This window comes from Barbatula barbatula (assembly GCF_947034865.1).
Source record: "Barbatula barbatula genome assembly, chromosome: 19".
NCBI lineage: Eukaryota > Metazoa > Chordata > Actinopteri > Cypriniformes > Nemacheilidae > Barbatula > Barbatula barbatula.
Window position 1 is genome coordinate 13,519,093 of NC_136782.1, and position 21,606 is coordinate 13,540,698.

At 40.2% G+C, this 21,606-nt stretch overlaps 1 protein-coding gene across 5 annotated transcripts in view; it reads left to right on the top strand.

Moving 5' to 3' along the window:
* The window catches only part of LOC306908966 (unconventional myosin-XVIIIa-like), an 88,652-nt gene that overhangs the window by 42,695 nt on the left and 24,351 nt on the right, over positions 1–21,606 (top strand). For all 5 annotated transcript variants that reach the window (XM_079482270.1, XM_079482272.1, XM_079482271.1 and 2 more), the window contains 13 exons: positions 1,335–1,476; positions 1,570–1,729; positions 1,866–2,052; positions 2,299–2,536; positions 2,860–2,969; positions 4,514–4,579; positions 9,443–9,571; positions 14,124–14,267; positions 15,129–15,218; positions 15,969–16,088; positions 16,777–16,888; positions 20,265–20,392; positions 20,976–21,130. In XM_079482270.1, coding sequence (XP_079338396.1) covers positions 1,335–1,476; positions 1,570–1,729; positions 1,866–2,052; positions 2,299–2,536; positions 2,860–2,969; positions 4,514–4,579; positions 9,443–9,571; positions 14,124–14,267; positions 15,129–15,218; positions 15,969–16,088; positions 16,777–16,888; positions 20,265–20,392; positions 20,976–21,130 — 1,781 coding nt within the window. The remainder of the gene's footprint in view (positions 1–1,334; positions 1,477–1,569; positions 1,730–1,865; positions 2,053–2,298; positions 2,537–2,859; positions 2,970–4,513; positions 4,580–9,442; positions 9,572–14,123; positions 14,268–15,128; positions 15,219–15,968; positions 16,089–16,776; positions 16,889–20,264; positions 20,393–20,975; positions 21,131–21,606) is intronic.

Here is a 21,606-nt window from a genome sequence, read left to right on the forward strand (position 1 = left end):
AACTATTAATGGTTATTGGGTCTTTGCAACGTTTGTTTATGTTGTTGCCGTTGTCATCCTCAGTCACGGTGTTCAGCATCTTTTAAGCCCTGCTGATAACAAAACGTGTTGCATTGGTTCCTTGTGTTGTAATTACGTTCATGTATGCAGTCATCTGAGTATGTAATGCATACTAAACATTTTCATAATATTTATATGTTTACCCATCAGTTGCCTCTGCTGTAAAAATCGCCAAAGACCAGCGCCTGAAGTAGAAATACCAACTTGTATGCCAGTACAGTCATAAAATCTGTAGTTTTTTCTATTCTTTTTTATTTGTAGCTAAAAAACAGATTAAAAAACACATCGTCAAACATAGTCTTTAAAAATTAAGCACATTAAACTACATGTTAAAACACCCAGATGATTTAATTGGCCCGTTTCTGTCTTTGATGGAATTAGCAGAGAAACAACGCAAAGAAACTGTAATACATGCAAAAAGTAATATTCAAAGACACACATGCAGCATGTTCATAAGCCTCCATAATTGCTGCGAATTCTTTTTCCGCCCAGTTATTCATCAGTTCCTGCGATGTGTCAGCACTGTAATGTCGAGCGAAGAAGAAGCCATTACTGCTATTAATTGCTTAAGTAGACCGACAGAGTGTAAGGTTTAAAAATGCCTGCCTGTGCAGCACTCGCTTCATCCAGGGCTTTAATGAGGAGCCCAAGAGTTATAGCTCATCCTCTCTTATTCTATAAAGGATAGTAATTGCTTTCATGTAATGAGAAATGTTGTGTTTGAGGTCATTATCGAAATATAAAAAGGAAAGTAAATGAAACAATGCGCTGTCTTGATGTAAGAATGAGGCTTGAGTTGTGAATAAACAAAGTTATTGAGAGAGACGGAGCTTGTTGTGCTTACACTGCACATTAATTAGGTCACTTAATAGACTCTCTTGGACATAATGAAGCGTTGTGTGTTTATTACCTTAGAATGAGCTATTTCTATCTACATACACCGCGGTCCCCTTTCACGGAATTCGCCATGTTGTTTCTACAGAAGCCCTAAACGGACAAACTGCTCTACAGAGCGCATTTCGTAAATAAGTTATCTCCTTAAGAAAGCGAAAACGTGACGACATCTTTAGCCCTGTGAGAGCTGCCATAGTGCTTCGAAAGGGAAGGTTGAGGTGTGGAGTGACCTGGCTACCTCATCGCTAGATGCCGCTAAATTTCACACACTGGACCTTTAACATACGTGTGTCTGGACTTTGAGGAATATCTGTATTGCATGAACGCAAGTCAGAAGCAAAGTTTTGTTTATACCATCCAAAATCATTTGTGTGGTTAAGGTACGGACTCTGGCCAGGACAGATGAGGCGAGGGGGCTGCTGTGGCTGATGGAGGAGGAAGCTCTACAGCCCGGAGGCTCTGAGGAAACTTTGCTGGAAAGACTGTTCACTTATTACAGCCCTGCTGAGGGAGACAGCAAAGGTCAGAACTCATTACATCTCCTACACATACAGTAGCCACACACCCACACGTGCAGCAACATAGAGGTTTATGTATGCAAATGTCTTCCAACAGGCCCCTCCCTGCTGCTGAAGAGCGAGAAGCTGCATCACTTTCTGTTGGGTCACAGCCACGGCACTGACTGGGTGGAGTATGATGCTCGGGGCTGGTTGAGCCATGCCAAACAAAACCCCGCCTCTCAGAATGCTGCCATTCTCCTGCATGATTCTCAGAAGTAAGATTCAGCAGTATCTTCCGATACCTGTCATAGGCTTCTGGTATATAAACTAGACGAGTAGTAGACACTCCAGAATGCTAAGGGAGGCATTGACAGAATAATGACTCATTTTGTATATACATCTTGTCTGCAGAAAGAATATCAGTGGATTGTTTATGGGCCGTTCAGCGGGGGGCACAGTTTTATCAGGCTCCATCGCCGGACTTGAGGGCGGCTCACAGTTGGCACTACGTAGGGCCACAAGCATGAGAAAGACCTTCACCACTGGCGTGGCCGCTGTCAAAAAGAAGTCCCTCTGCATTCAGATTAAACTACAAGTGGTCAGTACTACGGATGTTGGAAAATTACATGTGTTCAGAATTAAATGCGTGACTTAGAAAGTCTCATAGTGATAGTTCACCCAACAAATAAAGTCATACAGGCTTGGAATGACATGAGGGTGAATAAACTATGAAAGTTACCATATTATAAACGTTCTTGATGGGATCAGAATGCAAGGGTGTTCTTAGCTCCCTTTGTAATGTACAACACAAGATTCCAATAGTATTTTGTTTGTTATCTTGTAGGACGCGCTGATAGACACAGTAAGGAGGTCCAGGGTGCACTTTGTGCATTGCCTGTTGCCCAAAGCAGAAGCTCTGACCGGCGATTTGAAGGTGCTGGGAGGACCGTCACCTCGCTCTGGAGAAACAGACGCTCATGGGGAGAGCTGTGAGACAGGCCTCATGCAACTAGACGTTTGCTTGCTCCGGGCACAGCTCCGTGGATCCAAACTGCTCGACGCTCTCCGAATCTATCGCCAAGGTAAGCAGCACAAAATATTAAGGCAAAAAACGGTGACATCATTTGTTGATACGTGACCTTTATTTGTCTACGAAGAACCACGTTTGAAGGCAAGTATCCCTTTTTCCAGACAGGTTAGATTTTTCTCATCTTGTTGTTTTTGTTGACCTTTTAAAGTTTTCTAAAACATTTTAATGGAACATTTCATAGCCAAAAAACCCTGAGTCATTTTCTCCTGTCTTATCTGGAAAACCTTCTCAAGATAAGTGACTGACCGATGGTATAATCTCTCTGTTGAACACACATCCCTCACTTCCTGTCGTTTGACTGTCCTCTTCCTCAAGGTTATCCTGATCATCTGGTCTTCTCCGAGTTTCGCCGTCGCTTTGACGTACTGACCCCCCACCTGACGAAGAAACATGGGCGGAACTACATCGTAACAGATGAGCGGCGGGTAAGCCTGCTATGTGTGTGTTTGTGCGTTGTTCGGCTCTGAGCTCTGTTTGGCTCCTCCTTTCCGAGCTGTTCTCCCATGTAATTGATTATGACAGTGCTGAGGGCAGAGAGCTGTGTTGTTGATTAATGGGCTGTACAACACATCTTTTTCCCCTTAATCTCAGCGCTGGTCTGGTGACAGGGCAATAAAGGTTTTAATCAGAGTCCAGAGTGACGACTCTATCAGCAGCATCCTGTCCCATCACTGATCCCCCTTTCTGTTATTGAGACTACAATCACTCAGGCTTTTATTATGGTGAAGATCGTAATGGCCTACTGTGAACTTAATGTGCATGTGTGTATTTTGTATGTACTTGAACATGCCACAATTGAAAACAGCCAAATCACTATTTTGTATTACAATAACACTATTTTGTATCGGTATCATAAATAACCATGATACTAAAACACCAAAATTAACGATACTGTGTTAATTTGTTTTAACCTGTGACATACTGTAAAACACACCAGTTCGGCATTTTTGTAGCTTTATTGTGTCTTAAAAATGGCGGTTGCTAACAAGTTTCTAAAAGCGACTGCTTCCTTTGGCGGGGACGGTAGATGTCATCAAAGATAGATATCTCACATATAATGCAATTTGGACACAAATATCAAAAAAAGTGGATGGATATGCTTACCAGGAAATACCTTTTTAATAAAGTTCGAAAAGGTTGTCAAAGGCTTGGTGGTGGTTGATATCGAGTGACCGTAGTGTAGTCTGTTTATAAGCTTATGTTAGCTTTTTACTTCTGCTTTACTTTACTTCAATTGTATTTAGGCTTCAACAGTAATAGATGCCGTTTTGTGAAGATTATCTTGATAGACAAAACGTGTAAACATCATAGATCTTTGTTAATCACAGATCTTACTTTTTACGATCCTCCAAAAGTCTACGGGAAAAATGCATGGGTTTTTGGTCGAGGGAAACAATGCGGTGCTAACTTCCAGCTTGGCCTACAAAAATACCTCAAAATACCTGAGTGTTTTGAATTATTGCCTAAAAGAAATGTATGATTATTCATTCACAGGTTGCTTTAGCTGTGTTTTTCCGAGATCTTGTTTTGTTAGCTAAACATCAGTGGATCCCCCTTCAGCCTTGTGATCTATATGTCGTTGCCGAGACGTGGCCTTTGACTGGTCGCTCTCCACTGAACCTTTTCACCCATCAGCGCACTCAATATCTCCCAATGCTTTTAGCTCAAACTCGAGTCATTATTCAACAATCCACTGAGATTTTTTATAATCCCCTACCACGTTGTTATTTGCCTGCCATCCTGTCAGGAAGAAAGCCCTTTTAGGTGAATGGAGGAGAGAGATCAGACATTAAGACAGTTGTTTGTGACCCAGTTTTCCCAAGGCGGGTCAGCTTTTGCAGGGAGAGCACGATTCTGTCAGCATGCAGTCCTCATGAAGCTCTTCAGGGCTGTTTCTTTGTGCACTGAGGCGGAGAGCACACTAGGTCTTTATGTCTGTCTCATGGTTTTGTGTGTGTGTGTGTTGCAGGCTGTAGAAGAGCTTCTGGAGTCTCTTGAGTTGGAAAAAAGCAGCTATCACATGGGCTTGAGCAGGGTAAGTATTATGTCACACAAACACACGCCCATGAAACCCTTGTCGTAGTAAACCTTAAAAATAATCTTTAAATACAATGACCTTTTGCCCACAGAGGTTTAATCTGATTCTTGTTGAATTGCATCTGACATTAAATATTTAATTACTCTTATGGGGGAAATTTACAAGGAATTAAAGATCTCCTCTGAGAGTTATGTTTATATGCGTGAGCTGTCCGCGTAGTTTTAATGCCAGCTTGAATTACTGGAATTATGCAAGTGCATTTGCAAATATACACTGGGCAGTTGGATTGATGCCCAGTCATAATGCTCTGCCATCATTTGGTCAACATTTGATGATAAACTGCTGCAGAGATCAATAGAAAATGTTCACAAGCGTCTCTTACAGTTGAAATTACAATTATGCCTATTTTTGATGAGAGGGAATAACATTAACATGGTTAACATCAATAGCATCAAGCCAATGTTGCCAAGTATTGTGAAGTACAGTGAGATTGCAATGTATGATAAGCCTAGTTCACAATAGAACGGAGACGTGTTTGTGCTGAAAGTACATTGTCTTAAAGTTATAGTTCACCCCAGAATAATAGATTTGAAGTAAGAATATCCAAATCTTAGATGTTCCTGGCTTCGTAATGCAAGTAAATCGAGACCCAATGACCCACTCTAAAAAGTGCATATATTGTTTAGACATGTTTTGATTACTGGATCTCCATTCACTTGCAATTCAAAGCCAGGAACAGCCAGGATTTGGATATTTTGTACTCCAAATGTGTTCACCAGAAGACATGTACACCTAGGGCGGTGTGAGGGTGAGTTTATTATGGCAGAAATGTCATTATAGGGTCAACGAGTAAATAAGCGGCTATGGACTAAGATGCCATTTCTGTCTGTGCTGAAATACCAAACACAAATGTGTTATTAATTGAACCCTAAAAAGTAAAAAAAATCTCACATAGTGTCATGGATCAGTGCACTGAATCACTTTGTGGCATACACATTCGGCCTAAGCCACGAGGATCAGTTCCAACCAGATGGCACGATTTCCATTTAGATTGGCGAAACGTTCGGTTCTTCTACACCTCTTAGACACAGACAGACTTTAATCCGCTTTGCCACTGTGCTCACATCTGGACGAAAGTGTGGCAGGGTGGGCTTTGGCCAAAAGGACTCGTCGTCTCCTCTCCCGACGTGAAACACTCGCTGCTCTGTGACAACGCTTTACCCAGAATGCAAGGGTGCAGATGGGACATGGCTGCCACTCTTGGCAGGCCTCATTGGCGGGCGTGCCGGAGCGAGAAAGACAATTATTCTGCGTTTTCTCCCTAGAACTAGCAGGCATAACTTTGCGCCAGTCAGAAGGTGCTTTCCCCGCACTTTGTATGATTAAAGCAAAATCGTGATCTTCTTTTTCCTGTGCAACTTGTGCACAGGAGCGATTGATTCTGGCAGGCGGTGGCTTTCTTTGTTTTGTGTTCTTTGGCTTGGCACACGCCGATAATTCACTAGAAACACCGATCAGCGCAGCAAGATATTGTGCTTTCAGACAAAGAACAGCAGTTGGCAGGGTGAGCCAAAATAATGACATTCTGATAAATAGCTGAATATGTGAATGGGAATGAGGAAGACCGCTTCCAAGAATTACACAAATGCTTTGTTGACAGACATCATTTTGGAATGCAGATGATGTATGGAGATTCAGTCAGGGGGTAGAATTAAATGCAGTTATGAAAATCAGTTTGATAGAGAGTTATTTAGACCCCATGGAATCAGAATTGGAGATTTTGGGCATATCTAGTCCACGAAGCAAGAAGGATGACAGCGTGGGCCCAATATGCTGCAAGTAAGGGTCCCATACCTTATAGAAAGTATCAATTTTGGAGTGAAGTGATGTATTCACTGGGAACACAGTCCATAACAATGTGGTGCCATGATTCTTTTTGTCGGAGCAGGATTCTTGATCCAGAAGAGTAGGATGTTCTTTCTAGCAGCAAAAGTCATTATATTGAAAAGTGTCCTGTGTTTACTGTCAGTGATCTGTACAATGATGCATTTCTTACTAATCTGTAGAGACAGGGCCTTCTCCACACATAAAGTGGTGTTATTAGACATTAAGGTGGTGTCTTTAACTATGAAATCTCTGTTATTTGTAAATATCTGTAGAAGTCACCTTGATTAAATAAACCAAATTGCTGTTGCAACTGCTGTAAGGATAGTCAAATCTGGCCATTGAATAAATCACCTATTTTCTTCAGCCCTTGGGTGCTCTACACTTTAAAGCCCTGGTCCTTACAGCCTGGCAGGAAGTCCGGGTTATCACTGAGCCCGGCCTTCTATATAGCGAATGGATCACCAAGCTATAATGGTACTGAGAGTAATAGGGTTAGAGCAATGTTTTTTAACAGGATTGTTCATAAACAGTCAATTCAGCTAGGGAGACTTTGACTGAGAGGATTCAACGTCAAGCCAAATCGAGGCTGGATAACAGTTGCGCCAGCTTGCAACCACCTGCAAGTGTGATGCCAGCCTTCTAGCACCTTAATAACTTTGCTGGATAATAAGATGGGGATCATTTGCAGTGGGTATAGCAGCCTAGGCAAGACGTTCGTTTTTATGAGAGCAACCCTACTTTGCCAGGAAAGAGGGAGAGGGGCCCAGCGGTCTAAGTCTGATCATCTGGCTCTTTTAAAAAGATAGAACCCTCAAGAACAGTGTCAACACACTGATTTCATTTTGGGTCTTTACAATTTTTGACACACAATTCTCCTGATTTGCAAGCAAATGAGATCTAACCAAACTTGAACTGTGTCCACTACTTTCTGAAAACCGTCTTTGTACAGTTGCCACCTCAGTACAAAACATCATCTAAATCACACACTCTCCCACAGACTTAAACACAAGCTCCTCTCTTTGCACTCCTCCGTCACCAATTATTCCCCCTTTTCTTTGCAAGGAATGTCATTCTCTTGGTCTCCATGGGTAACGGCACCATTTGACCCCCCTGAAAGAACCTTTCCACTCAACTGACCTTTTGTGGTCTCGTGAGGAAAGAATGAGCCAATCACAGGCCCCAGCTGAACAACCTTATGGCTGGATGAATGTCATGGGGCGACTTGGCTAATAAGCACATCCCAGCATCCACACACAGCAGAGACATTTCTGAACAGTATCGTCATCGTCTTGAAAAACAGAAGCACGGCTCAAACAGAGTGTGGAGTCTCAGAGGATGATGTAGTTCTCTAGAGTAGCATGTTGCGTATGCTCTGTGATGCTGTGGATAATGTAGTTGTGGTGTGACTCGAGAGAACCTAGAACGAAGTACTTGCTCGGGTGATATCGGGTCTTTTTTTGTAGCACATCTTCACTGACATTGAGAAATGAAACTCAATTTTCCCTTGCTGCTCTCCTGAGATGGAGAGGTCCCACTCTTATATTACACCTGCCTGAAAGCAGATAAGTGTGTGCGTTGGGATGTGTGTATATCTGTGTTAGCAGCTGGGTCAGCTCAGCCCCGATGTTCTAATTTGGGTCGTGGGGAGTTAATGTATCCTCTTTTATTTGTATTTGCGGCACCGTAGGCTTGCTTGCTCAATGCCACAGGGTCTGAGCGCTGTCAAACTGAGCGTGAATATGGAATGATTTCATAATACTCCATTCTCCCTCATGATCTGATGCTTGTAGGTCCTATAGAGAGATTGCCTCATGTAATTACAATAAGCGAGCCTCTATATCACTGAAAGGCTCTGGCTGCCTTCGATGTGAAAAGGAAGATTATGCTGCCGAGTAGCTTTGGATAAAGGCTCAATCAGGAGACATTTGTTGCCATTGCCTCCAATGTGGAGTAATTGTAGCATTGGATCGTCAGCCCCAATTTCACTCTCTTTCACTTTCTCTCAATATCTCTCTCTCTTAGAGATGCAATGATACACTCGGATACACTCAAGAATTGATAAGATACAGCATTTTGGGTTCTTGATACGATAGTATTATATTTTAAACAAAATTTAAAAAACGATTAATAGCCAAACATTTTCTTTACAGTTTTTTGTTGTACATAGAACTTGATATAGAATTGACAGTTTTTAAGGTTATTAAATACATTTTTCTGTATGAAAATGAATGAAATAAGGTCTGTCAATGAGCAATCAAACCAATTTGACATCAAATTAAGAACGGAATCAAAGCGTTAAAGTTTGATCACTAAAAGATGACTTTGGCTGGGTTTTCAGGGAACTGGGTCACAAATAAAGAATTAATGCAGACATTATAATATTTTTTTTTATAAATATTACAGTTAATAATAGTACTTTATTTAATTTATAATGTGACTTTCTTTTACACGAAACACCTCTGTCTCTCTCTATCCATCCATCTATCTATCCATCTATCATCTCTCTATCTCTCTCTATCTATCTCTCTCTATCCATCGTGCGAATTGTCAGGTATGCTGGCAATCCACTGATGTTTTAATTAAGATTCTGTTCATCTATATGAATCCATCTTTTAAACTAATAGAATGCTAATGCAATTACACCGTATCCAGAGAGATAAATCTTAGTCTGAAAAAGCAGGACATCCGCTTCCTTCGTTTTTCTCTGATTAAAAGCTGTAATGGGGGAAGGACCATGAAGTGTTCATCGAACTCGGTCTAACACATATACCACAGAGCGGATAATGACAGTAAACAGAGCATGAAAAGGGGTTTAGCCAAGTTTTGCCTGCTGAACTTTTACCCTCAAGAATGAAAAATGTATAGTATGACTACATTAAAAAAAATGAAATTTTAGTAAAATACTAATTCAGTTTTTTCACAAATGTGAAATAATTTGTTTGCGTACATCTGATAGCTGTGCTCTGTGTGCAGGTGTTTTTCAGGGCAGGTGTTTTGGCTAAACTGGAGGAGCAGAGAGACATCCAGACCAGACGCAATATCACCTTGTTTCAGGCTGCCTGCAGGGGCTATCTGGCACGACAAGCCTTTAAGAAGAGGAAGGTAAGTCCTGCTTCCCCGATCAAAGAGAACTCGTATGGAGCGTGTAATTATATTAGTTTCTGACTTGGTTAACCTTTTGTGTCACATTTTAGTGGAGATGTTTAGTATTTATGCTGCAGTCCCTCTCTTGGTGAGCGCTTTCCATTCGTCATGAAGTTTGTCCCTGAGTTCATCAGAATGTCATTGCTGTCTTGAGTAAAGCGCTTTGGCTCTGGCCTTGGGTGATAGATAGCATTCAATCCAATCAGCACACCTCTGGGGGAAAAAAGCCACCTGCCCCGCTGGCCTCCATCAAAGGCCTATCGATTCTTCTGCCACCGCGTGCCCTCCACTCTCGCCCGTGCCCTCTCTGTCCATTAATTTCTGTTTTGCCACTCACTCGGTCTCTCTTCTGGGTTTAAGCCCTTCCGTTTCCTCCGTTTCAATGTCCTGCCCCCGCGTCGTTCTCTTTTATTCACTTCTGTCTTTCTTTCTTCCTTTGAATCCCTGATCCTTTGTTCAGCTCTCTTACTCTCACATTCAGTCTGCCTCAGTGGGATTGGCTGACTTACTGAGAATCACTTCTACAGTTGCCTGTTGGCCTGATTACAATTATATGAGATAACTGTGTTTGTCGAGCACTTTCAATTCTAAACACGTTGTTTTAATCTAAATAATGAATTTAGGTAGATATGGAAATGCCATTAAAGGTCCAGTTTGTGAAATTTAGTGGTGAGGCATCCACCCCTCCCTTTTGAAGCACTACGGTGGCTGACACAGAACTAAGAACGTTTATTAGCCAAGTAGATAACATATTTACAAAACATGCTCTGTAGAGCAGTTTGTCCGTTTAGGGCTACTGTAGAAACAACATGGCAAATTCCATTTATGGGGACCCGTGGTGTACGTAGGTAGAAATAGCTTATTCTACGGTAAATAAAACACGTTTCATTATATTTATGTCAGAAGATCCCAGAAAAATGACACCTTTTTGAAGCGTAAAGTCCTCAAAGAAGGGATTTCAAATGATGTATTATTGTGACAATTCTTTAAATTACATTACTAAAACAATAGTGTGCAATCCGTAATGTTTGCCTCCCTATCGCCATTTCTGTTTAAAACAAAGTTGCAGATTAGTATTATATCCTTACATCTTGAAGAACAACTGACATTACCTGCTAAATCCAACCCGACATCCTAATTTATACAGTAAATCAGTATTATTATAAGCTCACCATTATGAATTTCTGGCAAAGAGAGACTGATACATGCTAATTAACTTGATTTGTTTATTTTTAACCAAAAAAGGTATAGATGACAGATTTAATATAGTGTTTTGGCAATAGAAATATTGCCCATATAGAATTGTGCATGAGTTGTTAAAAAGCCACACATAAAATTTGCAAAGTTAATAATTTAGTTTGAGTTTGTTAATTGTCAGCCCAAATGTCATCATCATGACAGCTGTAGTTGCCCATGTCTCTCTCTCTCTCTCTCTCTCTCTCTCTCTCTCTCTCTCTCTACGAGCAGCCTTTAGCTTACAAAGAGTTCATGTGAAAGGAGGAGAGCTCTTACTGGAGACTGAACTCCTCGCGCTGCCGTTGGCCCTCGGGTGGTCAGCTGTCTTGGCATTACAGCTTCATCAACATCCTCTTCCCCTTTCACAGTAGCACACAAACTCAAGAGTGTTTCCTTGGCGAAACTTTGTTGTCGGTTTACCACAGAGCTCTTGACAGAGTCAACACTGTTGTCTGGATGTTGCACTGTAAGTAAAAGAAGCTGTAGCTGTTTGAATGAGCTTTTTTCTTTTTAGGCTGTCGTTGGTATCGTCAAGATATCGGTAGGGTTTGTGTTTTCTTCCCTTAAAGCCTGCTTGGAGTTTGTTTGACCTATACAGGGCAAAACTGTAACTGTGATTTGTAGGCGAGTTGTTTTGTAGACGTTGCTGTAAATATATGTACCTCACTATGTCTTGTGTTTCTTAGGTTTGTTTGACCTCTTTGAGGTCTTGGGTCTTGTTGTTTGTTGAAGGGCTCACTGGTAATTTCAGCTTTCTGTACAATGATTGTCCCTCACAAGAGGCCTTGTCTTCACGACTCAAATCAAAGATACCTGTCTCCAAAGGACTTCTTTCTTTTAGTCAAGCTGAATCTTTTGTCAAGCACATGTCAGAACCCTCAGCTTTTTTCCTATACATACGTCTCAAATGTTACCAAAGGACCCCACATAGTCTGATGCTATTTCATGCTTAAAAAGGCAACGTTTTTCTCGATCTGACAAGCTCAAATCTGATTGTTTAGATTGATTTAGTTGTAGTCAGCTGAAAGTGGAAGGACATACCAGAGTAATTTATGCTACTGAAGTTCTTAAGGACGTATTTAACAATGTCAAAACATGGAGTGCAGAGTCATTACAGCCTCCCTGGGAGACAGACACGTGAGACTTGACTTCCTCTCCCAAACCACAGTTGCCACGTTGAAAAATCAATTTTCTTGTTTCTCTTACAAATCGATAATTGAGGGATCTCGGCACCTTGAAGTCTGTTCCAGTTTTAGACTACCTAAGAAGAGTATTTTCAAAGCTCTAATTCCCCCATGATTTCTCTCCTGTTACTCTCGGAAGGGGGGAGCATATGAACACAGATTCAACTCCACGTGGGCTCCTTTGAAGCACACTGGACTGGTCCTCCCCTGGTTCCTTTGACATCAAGCAAAAACGACACTAGAGGGAGCTGGGAATTTGACTGAATTCCAGTCTCGTGTCTAATTACCGCCTTAAGACACAAGATATTGCACAAAGTGTGATCAGGTGCCCGAGAACACGTGCACATGTTTGCTAGCACGTCCAACCCGCAAGCTGTGCGTTCAAGCCTCCGGATCTGTGTTTAGATTTACTCCACGCACCTGACTGGAAACAGAAGACACCTGTTGGAGAGGCTGCAGCTAACCTTGTTTACGGCACCTCAGAGTCGCATCCGTTCATTCGTGACGTTCGGATGCTCCTGCCAGGCTTCGGGCTCAAAGGCACCATTTCCTCCAGACGCCCCGTTTAATTAGGAATTTCTTCCTGATTTCGGTCTCTCTTACAAGCTGTTTAGATGGCTGTTTGTTGTGGTCCAAGCGTGTCAAATGAGCTGCGGTGCATATGTCAGGCACAAGCCATCTCTGTTCGTTGCTGCCTCAAAGCTCCCTTGCTGTGACAAATTAGACATTGCTCTAACCCGACGCACGCCGACTCGCCAACACGTTTATGTGCTGAATTCGGCCTGTCTAATTGGGTTTGCAGATAATCCTTTATTATTTGAAATATCCCTGTTTCTGCGGCAAGTAAATCGTATGCAGGCTTTAAATCAGCTGCCAAGTAGTATTGAAGTTTAATTGAATTACTCAAAGGAGCTTGGGTCTTTTCCTTCTAGCTGTATTTCTAGGGAGTTGGTACGACGCCAAAATCCCTTTCTAATGGTCTCATTGAAGAAAATGTGTTTGTGGTTGAGGTTTTTCTGCTCGTGATTGACTCCATCAATAGCTATATTGCTGAGGGTGATATGTAAGCTGTAGTAATTTCCGTCTGATAGAATAGAGAGTCCGGCCCCCTGGGCTTATAGTAGACTCCAGTGTAGACCATCCAGTGGAGATGAAAGGAACCCATTCATAGAAGGTTTCACTAGGGAATGCTCTTTGACAGCGAGGTCTTCAAAAACAGGCCTGCTGTTGTCCATACAGGCTCTGCTTGGTTTAAGCTTTCTGCACCTCATCAAAATAAGACCAATCATAAAAGCTTTTATAACTTTACATGTTATTATTATTAGTATTATTATGAATAATAAAAGGAAGAAGAATGTTGATGATGATAATAAATACATAAATATGCAAAGCTCTTAGTCATATTTGTCATTTTCTATTAGAAGTATTATTAATAACAGTAATAATAATAATACAAATACTAATAATAAATTAATTACAGTTAACTTATTTTATCAAGAAAATATATCTTTTAGAAATGTAAAGTGTACTTAAGTCTAAAAAACCAAAACAATCACTATGACCATATCACTGGTCTAATCACTGACCATAACAGAAAACACTTAAAGGGATACTCCACCCAAAAATGAAAATTCTGTCATGAATTACTCACCCTCTAGTTGTTCCAAACATTTATAAATGTCTTTATTCCAAAATATCTATTTTTGTTCTCAACCGAACAATGTTAGCACCAACAATTCTGAAGCACCATTGACTGCCATAGTAGGAAAAAATTTAATGGTAGTCAAAAGTGCCCCAGAACGGTTTGTTTTCCTACATTTAACAGAACCACAAAAAAAAAAAAAGTTCTACTATGGCAGTCAATGGTGCTTCAGAACTGTTGGTTGCTAACATTATTCCCAAATATCTCTCTTTGTGTTCAACCGAACAAAGAAATGTATGCATGTCTGGAACGACCAGTGGCTGAGCAATTCATGACAGGATTTTCATTTTTGGCTGGAGTATCCTTTTCACTTGATAAGTCCTGAGCACCAAAACTAAAACTGAGATATGAGATTGGAATAAATTTGCATGTCTCTATGGCCTTTCAGATACAGGACTTGGCGATCCGCTGCATCCAGAAGAACATCAAGAAAAACCGGGGGGTGAAGGGATGGCCATGGTGGAAGGTTTTCACCACTGTCCGTCCTCTCATTGAGGTGCAGCTCACGGAAGAGCAGATCCGCGGAAAAGACGTAAGCATGCATCTCCTATCATCTCTCACCTGCTTCACTCTCTCTCTTTCTCTTCCTCCGAGGTTACCCGTCCTCACAAACCACTTCAAATTCTCTAAATCAGCATGTCATGTACAGGTGTTGCCTTTTGACAATACTACAGCAAAATTTAAAGCCCATCTGCTTGGCTTTTTAATGCTCCCAGTCTTTCTACCCCAGGGGTCCCACTCGAATTCAGCTGCAGCTCTCGGTCGCACCCAATACGCCCGTCTCTTTGATTACAGTCTCTTTGGCTTTGACTCAATCCGAGTGTTTGTGATGAGTCGTGTGTGTGTGCTGAGTGGCAGGGCTGTGCGTATGAATACATTACTTATGTAGCCTGTCGGATCAAAAACATCCGTGCTCCCTGCAGGGGAGCTGCACTAACAAGTCACAAAGTTTGTGCGTTGGGCCACATGTTTTTGTGTGCGTTCCGTCCGCTGGGCCGCTTCCAGCTGAGCGCTGTGTAGCCATGCATGCTCCTGCGAGAAACAGACGGCTACTGACGCTGCCTCCAAACAGCCTGCCTGCCTTAAAGAAAAAACAGTGTCACTTTCTCTTCTGCATAAACAGCCTGCGGAGCTGTAACCCATTGGCTGTTTGAGTTTCCTCAAGTTAGCAAAGTTTGGAGAAGTGTTTTTGGTAATAGAGTGACTGGGCTTCAAATCTGGGCATATTTTCTTCCTCTCTGTCATTGTGTTTCTAATATTACTTACACATAGTGTGCTATTTATGGTTATCTGTCTTTATGTCACTGTGATCATCTGAGTTTATTCTTCTGTTGGTGGATGTGTCTCTATGTCTTTGTGTTTTTCATTTTGTTCCTCTGACTGCCTGTCTCAGGAGGAAATACAGCAGCTCAAGTTGAAGCAGGAGAAAGTGGAGAAGGAGAGGAATGAGTTAAGACTCAATAGCGACCGACTGGAAAGCAAGGTTTGTAATTAACTTCACTTTAAATTCACATTCGATTCCAATTTAATAAACAATCAATTCAAATAAGTTATACTGCCATGATAAACCGTTTAAAAACACAAAACATCGGCAAAAGTATGTTTACATCTCCGTCTTTGATTTCAATACATTTGGTGAAGACGAATCTCACATTTTCTTACACAATTCTGTAAATTCCAAATCCCCAATTTAAATGCTCCAACGTGACAATATACACAAATTGAGGTCTGTAAAATATGTTTTACTGTGTCTGGTGCGGAAGAACTGGAATGACCTGCACAAAGCCAAGTCCTGATCCCTACTAACACATTTGGGATGAATTGGAAGGCTGACTTTGAGCCAGAACCCATTGCCAAACAACTGAATAGTAGTTGTTTCTCAGAAGAAGCATATTGATGCACATATTTTTGAACAAAATGATCAACAACCATCCACGTTTTTGGTCTACAGCCTGTTATGAATATTTATTACCATGTACATTATTGTAAGTATTGCATCAGATCACATTTAAAAAAATACACACTTTCTCCATTCACGTGAACATTCATGCAATCCCACAGCCAGACTTTATAAGCGGTCACAATGTTACCAAACAACCCTGTTTGAAATATGCATGATGATATGTATGTGAAGTATGTACATTTGAAATGAGATCATACCGTACAAAACAGCATCGAGCACGCCTGCTCCGTGTTGCACACAAGTTTCACGCCTGCATGTCATGAATTTCAGATCACAGAACTGTCCTCAGAGCTCGCCGATGAGAGAAATACAGGCGAGTCTGCATCGCAGCTCCTGGAGTCTGAGACCTCTGAGAGACTGAGGCTAGAGAAAGACATGAAAGATCTGCAGGTACCACACACATACATATACTTCTCCACACAGCTAGAGTTTTGACTTAATGGTTTTCTATAAGGAAACTCCTCATGCCTGAAATGGATTTTTTTAGTAAATGCAGAGACAGTGCAGTTGTCCATGCAGCAGAGCATCGGCCGTGTTCAAATTGTGTTTTCTTGTATCAAATATCTTCAGTGTATGGACGCATAGAAATAAAACAAGAGTTAATTGTGTTAGTGATGTTCTGTGGTGGCATCACATGTATTCTTGACGTAGAAAGCAATCCCAGAATGCATTGCGAGGGAACAACCAAATCCAAGATAGCAAACCGATGGAAAATATCTTTTTTATTTCATGTAAAACAGAAAAGCATTGTTAAAGGTAGTTTGGTGTCATTTTAAATGATTTTACTCAAGATTTGTGTGCGCTGTGTTTTATGATGGTTAAGGTGTTAATTTTGAAATTTAAAATTGTGTTGTCTCATAAATGTCTCCACAAGTGCATAGGTATGAACAGATTGTGTGTGTGTGTGTGTGTGTGTGTGTGTGTGTGAGAAAGAGGGGAAAATGCAGGTATTTATCTCTATTTCCTGGTGTGTTGTGTGTTGTTATGCATCTCTTAGGCTCAGAGTTGCCTGTCTGAGCAGATGTTCTCAGTATTTCCCCGAAGAACTGAGAGTTGATGTGTTGTGTGTATGTTTCAGGCCAAATTCGATGCTATGAAGAAGCAGATGGAGTCCATGGAGATGGAAGTGATGGAGGCACGGCTCATACGCGCATCGGAGCTCAACGGGGAAATGGATGATGATGACACCGGTGAGTTTGTGCCATCTCTTTCTGGGGGGTATTCTGGAAAGCAGGGTTAACTTACCTTCAGCTAAACCCTGAACTCTGGTTTGGTAAATCTAAACCTTGCTTACTCGGGGTATGTCGGTTCCTGAACACGTTTGAAGTGTAAGTTTAATCAACCTCACGAGTTAATAAACAGGTACGACATGAAGTTTTTTATTTATTTTGACGCTGTAAATTAATTATTTAATTAAATAAAATATAACTATTTAATACTGAAATATTTTAAATATATGTTCATCACGGCTATCTTTGTTACATAAAGTGTAGACTTGTTGAGGTGTTTGCAACTTTTTTTTTAACATGTCTACCATGATTTTTTACCAAAATTGTGTTGTGTACTGTTATATGTATTTGATAACATTGCTAATAACATTGCTAAACATATTTTTGGTTAATTCTCTGTATGTTCCTTACATTTATTTTACCTTTATTTGGTTTTCTGAAACTGACTTTGTATTCTATCAGCTTTATTTTCAACAGTTGCTGATGTAGTCATAATGGAGACTAATTGTAGAAACTGCTACAGTTATTATCATTTTGGAAAAACTTGTGTAATGCTTTTCAGTACACTACACTGAGCATGATTCATTTGGAGGTCTGCTGTGACAGAGGTAGAGTTTTAAAATGTTAGGTCTGTTCATATGTCAAATATGTCATGTAGCCTTTATCCCTTTCAAATTCACATACATTTGATTTTTTTTTCTTTTATCTTTGTTTGCAAATTGTCATTTGACAAAGGGCTTTTAATCCTGTAGAGGCTGAGAATCAGACAAACATTTATAGGAAATACAGATATTATAAAACTACAAAAAAAGTATTTTGATGTCATTTATTATGTACCTGAATTTAAGTGATAAAGGGAAATTTAATGTGTAAACACTATGCCTTAAAGTAATAACTAATACAACTTGTACTGGGAATCAGGCCTAGCAGACTGGGAATCGAACATGCAACCTTTGGGTTATAAGTCTATCTCCACCACAACTGCCCTGAGATGCATCAAATATTACCTAGTTAGTGCAGAAGAGTAATAAGATACAAATGCTTCATAAATTGTTCTGAAGTTACAAGAAATGTAAGTTGTACACACTATTTATGCATCCATCAAATTCTTTTTTGCCTATTTAATAATAAACCTTATCAAAAGTATGTAAAGTAGTCAATGTAAACAAATAATCATTTATTAAGAACAGCTCACATTATTTTATTTTGAAGATTATTTAATTTCAAAAGGTTACAAATCATAGACCCAGGTATGTTACGCAACCTGCTTTCTGGAATAGTCCCCGGTCAGAATGGTCAAAGAATATATCCTGTATAGTAAGTGTACACTATGCAAATATGTTATCTATAGCATGTAGTACATGGACTACCTACTGTACTACGTTTGTCAAAATGTGCCTTTTATAACAAAGAAAATTAGTAAAATTGTAGTTAATGTCGTAATGTAATGCATTTACTAATGTTAACAAATACAACTGTCAGTTGTTTCCTACTATGTGTAATGTACTGCTTTACTGCATACTAATTGTTTGCTAGCTCTATTCGGAACATATCAGATCCAAACAATCCTTTTTACTTTGGTGCTGCTGCCTCTAGCCCCTAAAAGTTTGGAATTCTCTGACGTATAAAGGGATCTGAGTGAATAGATCCCGCAATGATGGCTGGGCTTAGAGCAGAGACTCCGAACTATCAGACATCCCCTCCATCATTAGGGTGGAATTGAAGGGTCATCTGAGAGGATTCCAGGAGTGTGAGCAGAGCTTCAGGTGCGCTGTACGTCCTCAGCGTGGCTCCTCCAGATAAATGAGAAAATAATCTGTGGCATCAGAGCTGCTGCTTCTCATTAAACTGTTTATATGGAAATGACGGGGGGCACAGAAAACAAGCTGTCTCGCTCACCCACTTTCTCTCTATTTTCTCATTTCGGTACATGACCGTAAAAACCAATTCATTGAGCTTTTACCTCAAAAACTGTGGCGACCACATTGGTCTGATTTGTGAAGAAATTACTCAGGCCTGATTTGCAGTTCAACCAGTTTATTTATAAGAACTAGATCAAAAGAATGAGTCACACATTATCATCCCATGAACATTTATCTGGTGAAAATATTATGCATGATCCTTTTAAATTGGATTGTGATTGGTTGTCAATGATTTATGGTTCACCAGCTGGAAAAATGGCTCTTCAAGTGATCCCGACAATGTTGTTCCAATTTCTTGTTATGCGTTTCTCACTTTGCATTCCCTTTCTCTATCGCTGTCATGTCTCACGCTATTGGTGGTGAACTTGGTCTCCATTACGTCTGATGGAGATCGTGCTCCGTATTGCCGTTTTATTGCAGTATTAACAAGATTTATGAATAGGGCTCATTTTAATGTACATGTCAGACAGGTGATGGCTTGTTCTCATCTCTGTCCTTAACGTCACACAGTTAATCTCGGAGGTTTAATTCTTAGGCATGAATGTTTAATTTAGTCCTTTTCTCAGTAATTACGTTCTCTTTCACTGATGTCATGGCTTTGGACACCTGACATCTCTCATATCTAGAGCTTTTATAGATCTGTATTGATTTTTAAACTGTGTAGGTGTTTTGAAAGAAACATTGCCATCTGAAGGAATGGTATGTGACGGCATTTATGGTCCGAGAAACTTTCACCTTTCTTTATCCACTGATACATTTCTTTCACTCCTATATTTGCGGAAATACACTATAATATATAGCTGCTGAAAATATTAAGAGAACGTTTCAAAATTATTTTCAGTTTTCCTTAACTTAATGTTGATAGGTATGTGTTTAGGTTAAATTATCTTTTTTTCTTTCTGTGAACTACTAACAATATTTCTTCCAAATTTCAAATGAATGTATTGTTTCAGTAAATGTGCTCTGTATTTTAAAAAAAAAAAAATGTTATGTGATAACCTCAATTTTTACTGTCATGCTGTCACAGTCTTTCACATTGCTGTTGGATGACTTTGTCACTCCTAAGGTTTGATTTTTGTAAGAATTCACTGCACTGGCATGGCCACAATACATCTAGAAATGCCTCTTATTTTTTCCCGTAGATGCATTTTACGTTTATATTTTTAAAGTTAGATGAAAATTTTGCTATGAAATATACACAGTAGACACCTTCTGTGAGCAGCTGATCAGATATTATTTGGTGAATTCATTTGACATTTTTCATGTTGGCCACAATCATCAAGATTGTAGTTTTCACATTCGACAGTCCAGGGTTCAATCTGTGCTCACAAGCAAGACATTCTAGTCTTTCTTTTCGAGAGGTCGTATAAAATGGTAGCCATTAAATCTGTGATTATCTGTGTACGTGTGTGCAGGAGGAGAATGGAGACTGAAGTATGAGCGAGCCATCAGAGAAATCGAGTTCACCAAGAAGAGACTCCAACAAGAGTTTGACGATAAACTAGAGTTGGAACAGCAAAACAAGAGGCAGCTAGAGAGAAAGGTAGGGACTCAAACAAACAAATTAGTTTCACACTTTAATGCTAATAGCTCTGATCATGTTTTCATCTTTTGACACCTTTGCAAATGTTTGACTTTATTCTTTCATACTAGGCCAGTTGGACAAACACAGACACAATATTTTATCGTCTTCTGGTTTATGTGAACAGATATATAAATATGGGGGTAATGTGAGACACAATCCATTGATAAATGATATAGGTAGTGTAAAGGTTATGCGGTTGCTTTTATTTATTTATTTAGCTGCCGTTCGTTGATATAGGTTTTTATCTTTTTTGTTTCTGTCTTAAATATGTGACATGCCCTCAAACAGTGGCCGGAATCTATGATATATTTATTTGCCTACATCGCTGTGCAAATGCCCTCTGTGTTCTGTACCATACATCATAAAGACTCAAACTGTCAATGCTGAATAACACAACAGCATGTGCTGTCTCAAACACGTATGTACTTAGTGAAACGCACAAATCTAGACAAGAAAAGATGCACGCTGGTTTGGATTTAGATTGACAAATGCATCTGTACAGACTCATTGAGAATCCGTGTGCATTTCTGTGCGTGTGCAGCTGGCAGACCTGCAGGCGGACAATGAGGAAGTTCAGCGTGTGGCGCAGCAGCTGAAGAAGAAATGCCAGAAACTGACAGCAGAGCTGCAGGACACCAAACTTCACCTGGAGGGTCAGCAGAGCCGCAACCATGACCTGGAGAAGAAACAACGCAAGTGAGTCCCCCTAGATTATGATGAATGAGCTGTAGATTTCGAGAAATAGGTAATTACGTCCTATGAGATGTAGCGTCAGCTGTGAGTTTACGTATGAGTTGGAGATCAGGTGGCACTTTATCCCAACCAGGCGTTATGTGATAAATGTGACAAGTGAGAAATCTCTCCGTGTTGATCTGATTTTGTTTTGAGCAGCTGTGGCCGTAACAGTCAACAGCATGACATAACATCTAGTCAGTCTTTAGATCCTTTTTTATTCTACCACCAAACTCGTGAGTAAAATCTCATTGGTTTAAAATTGTACATCAAACTGAAAAATATTATTATTTATGCTCATATCATTTCATTTTTCCTTGCATTTTTTTAAAATCATTTTTAATACATTTGAATGGTTTATATATCAATGTTCCCTTAAACACCACTGTCTGGTGTACAATAACTCACACACTGGTGAACCTTCAAAACAGGTCCCGATA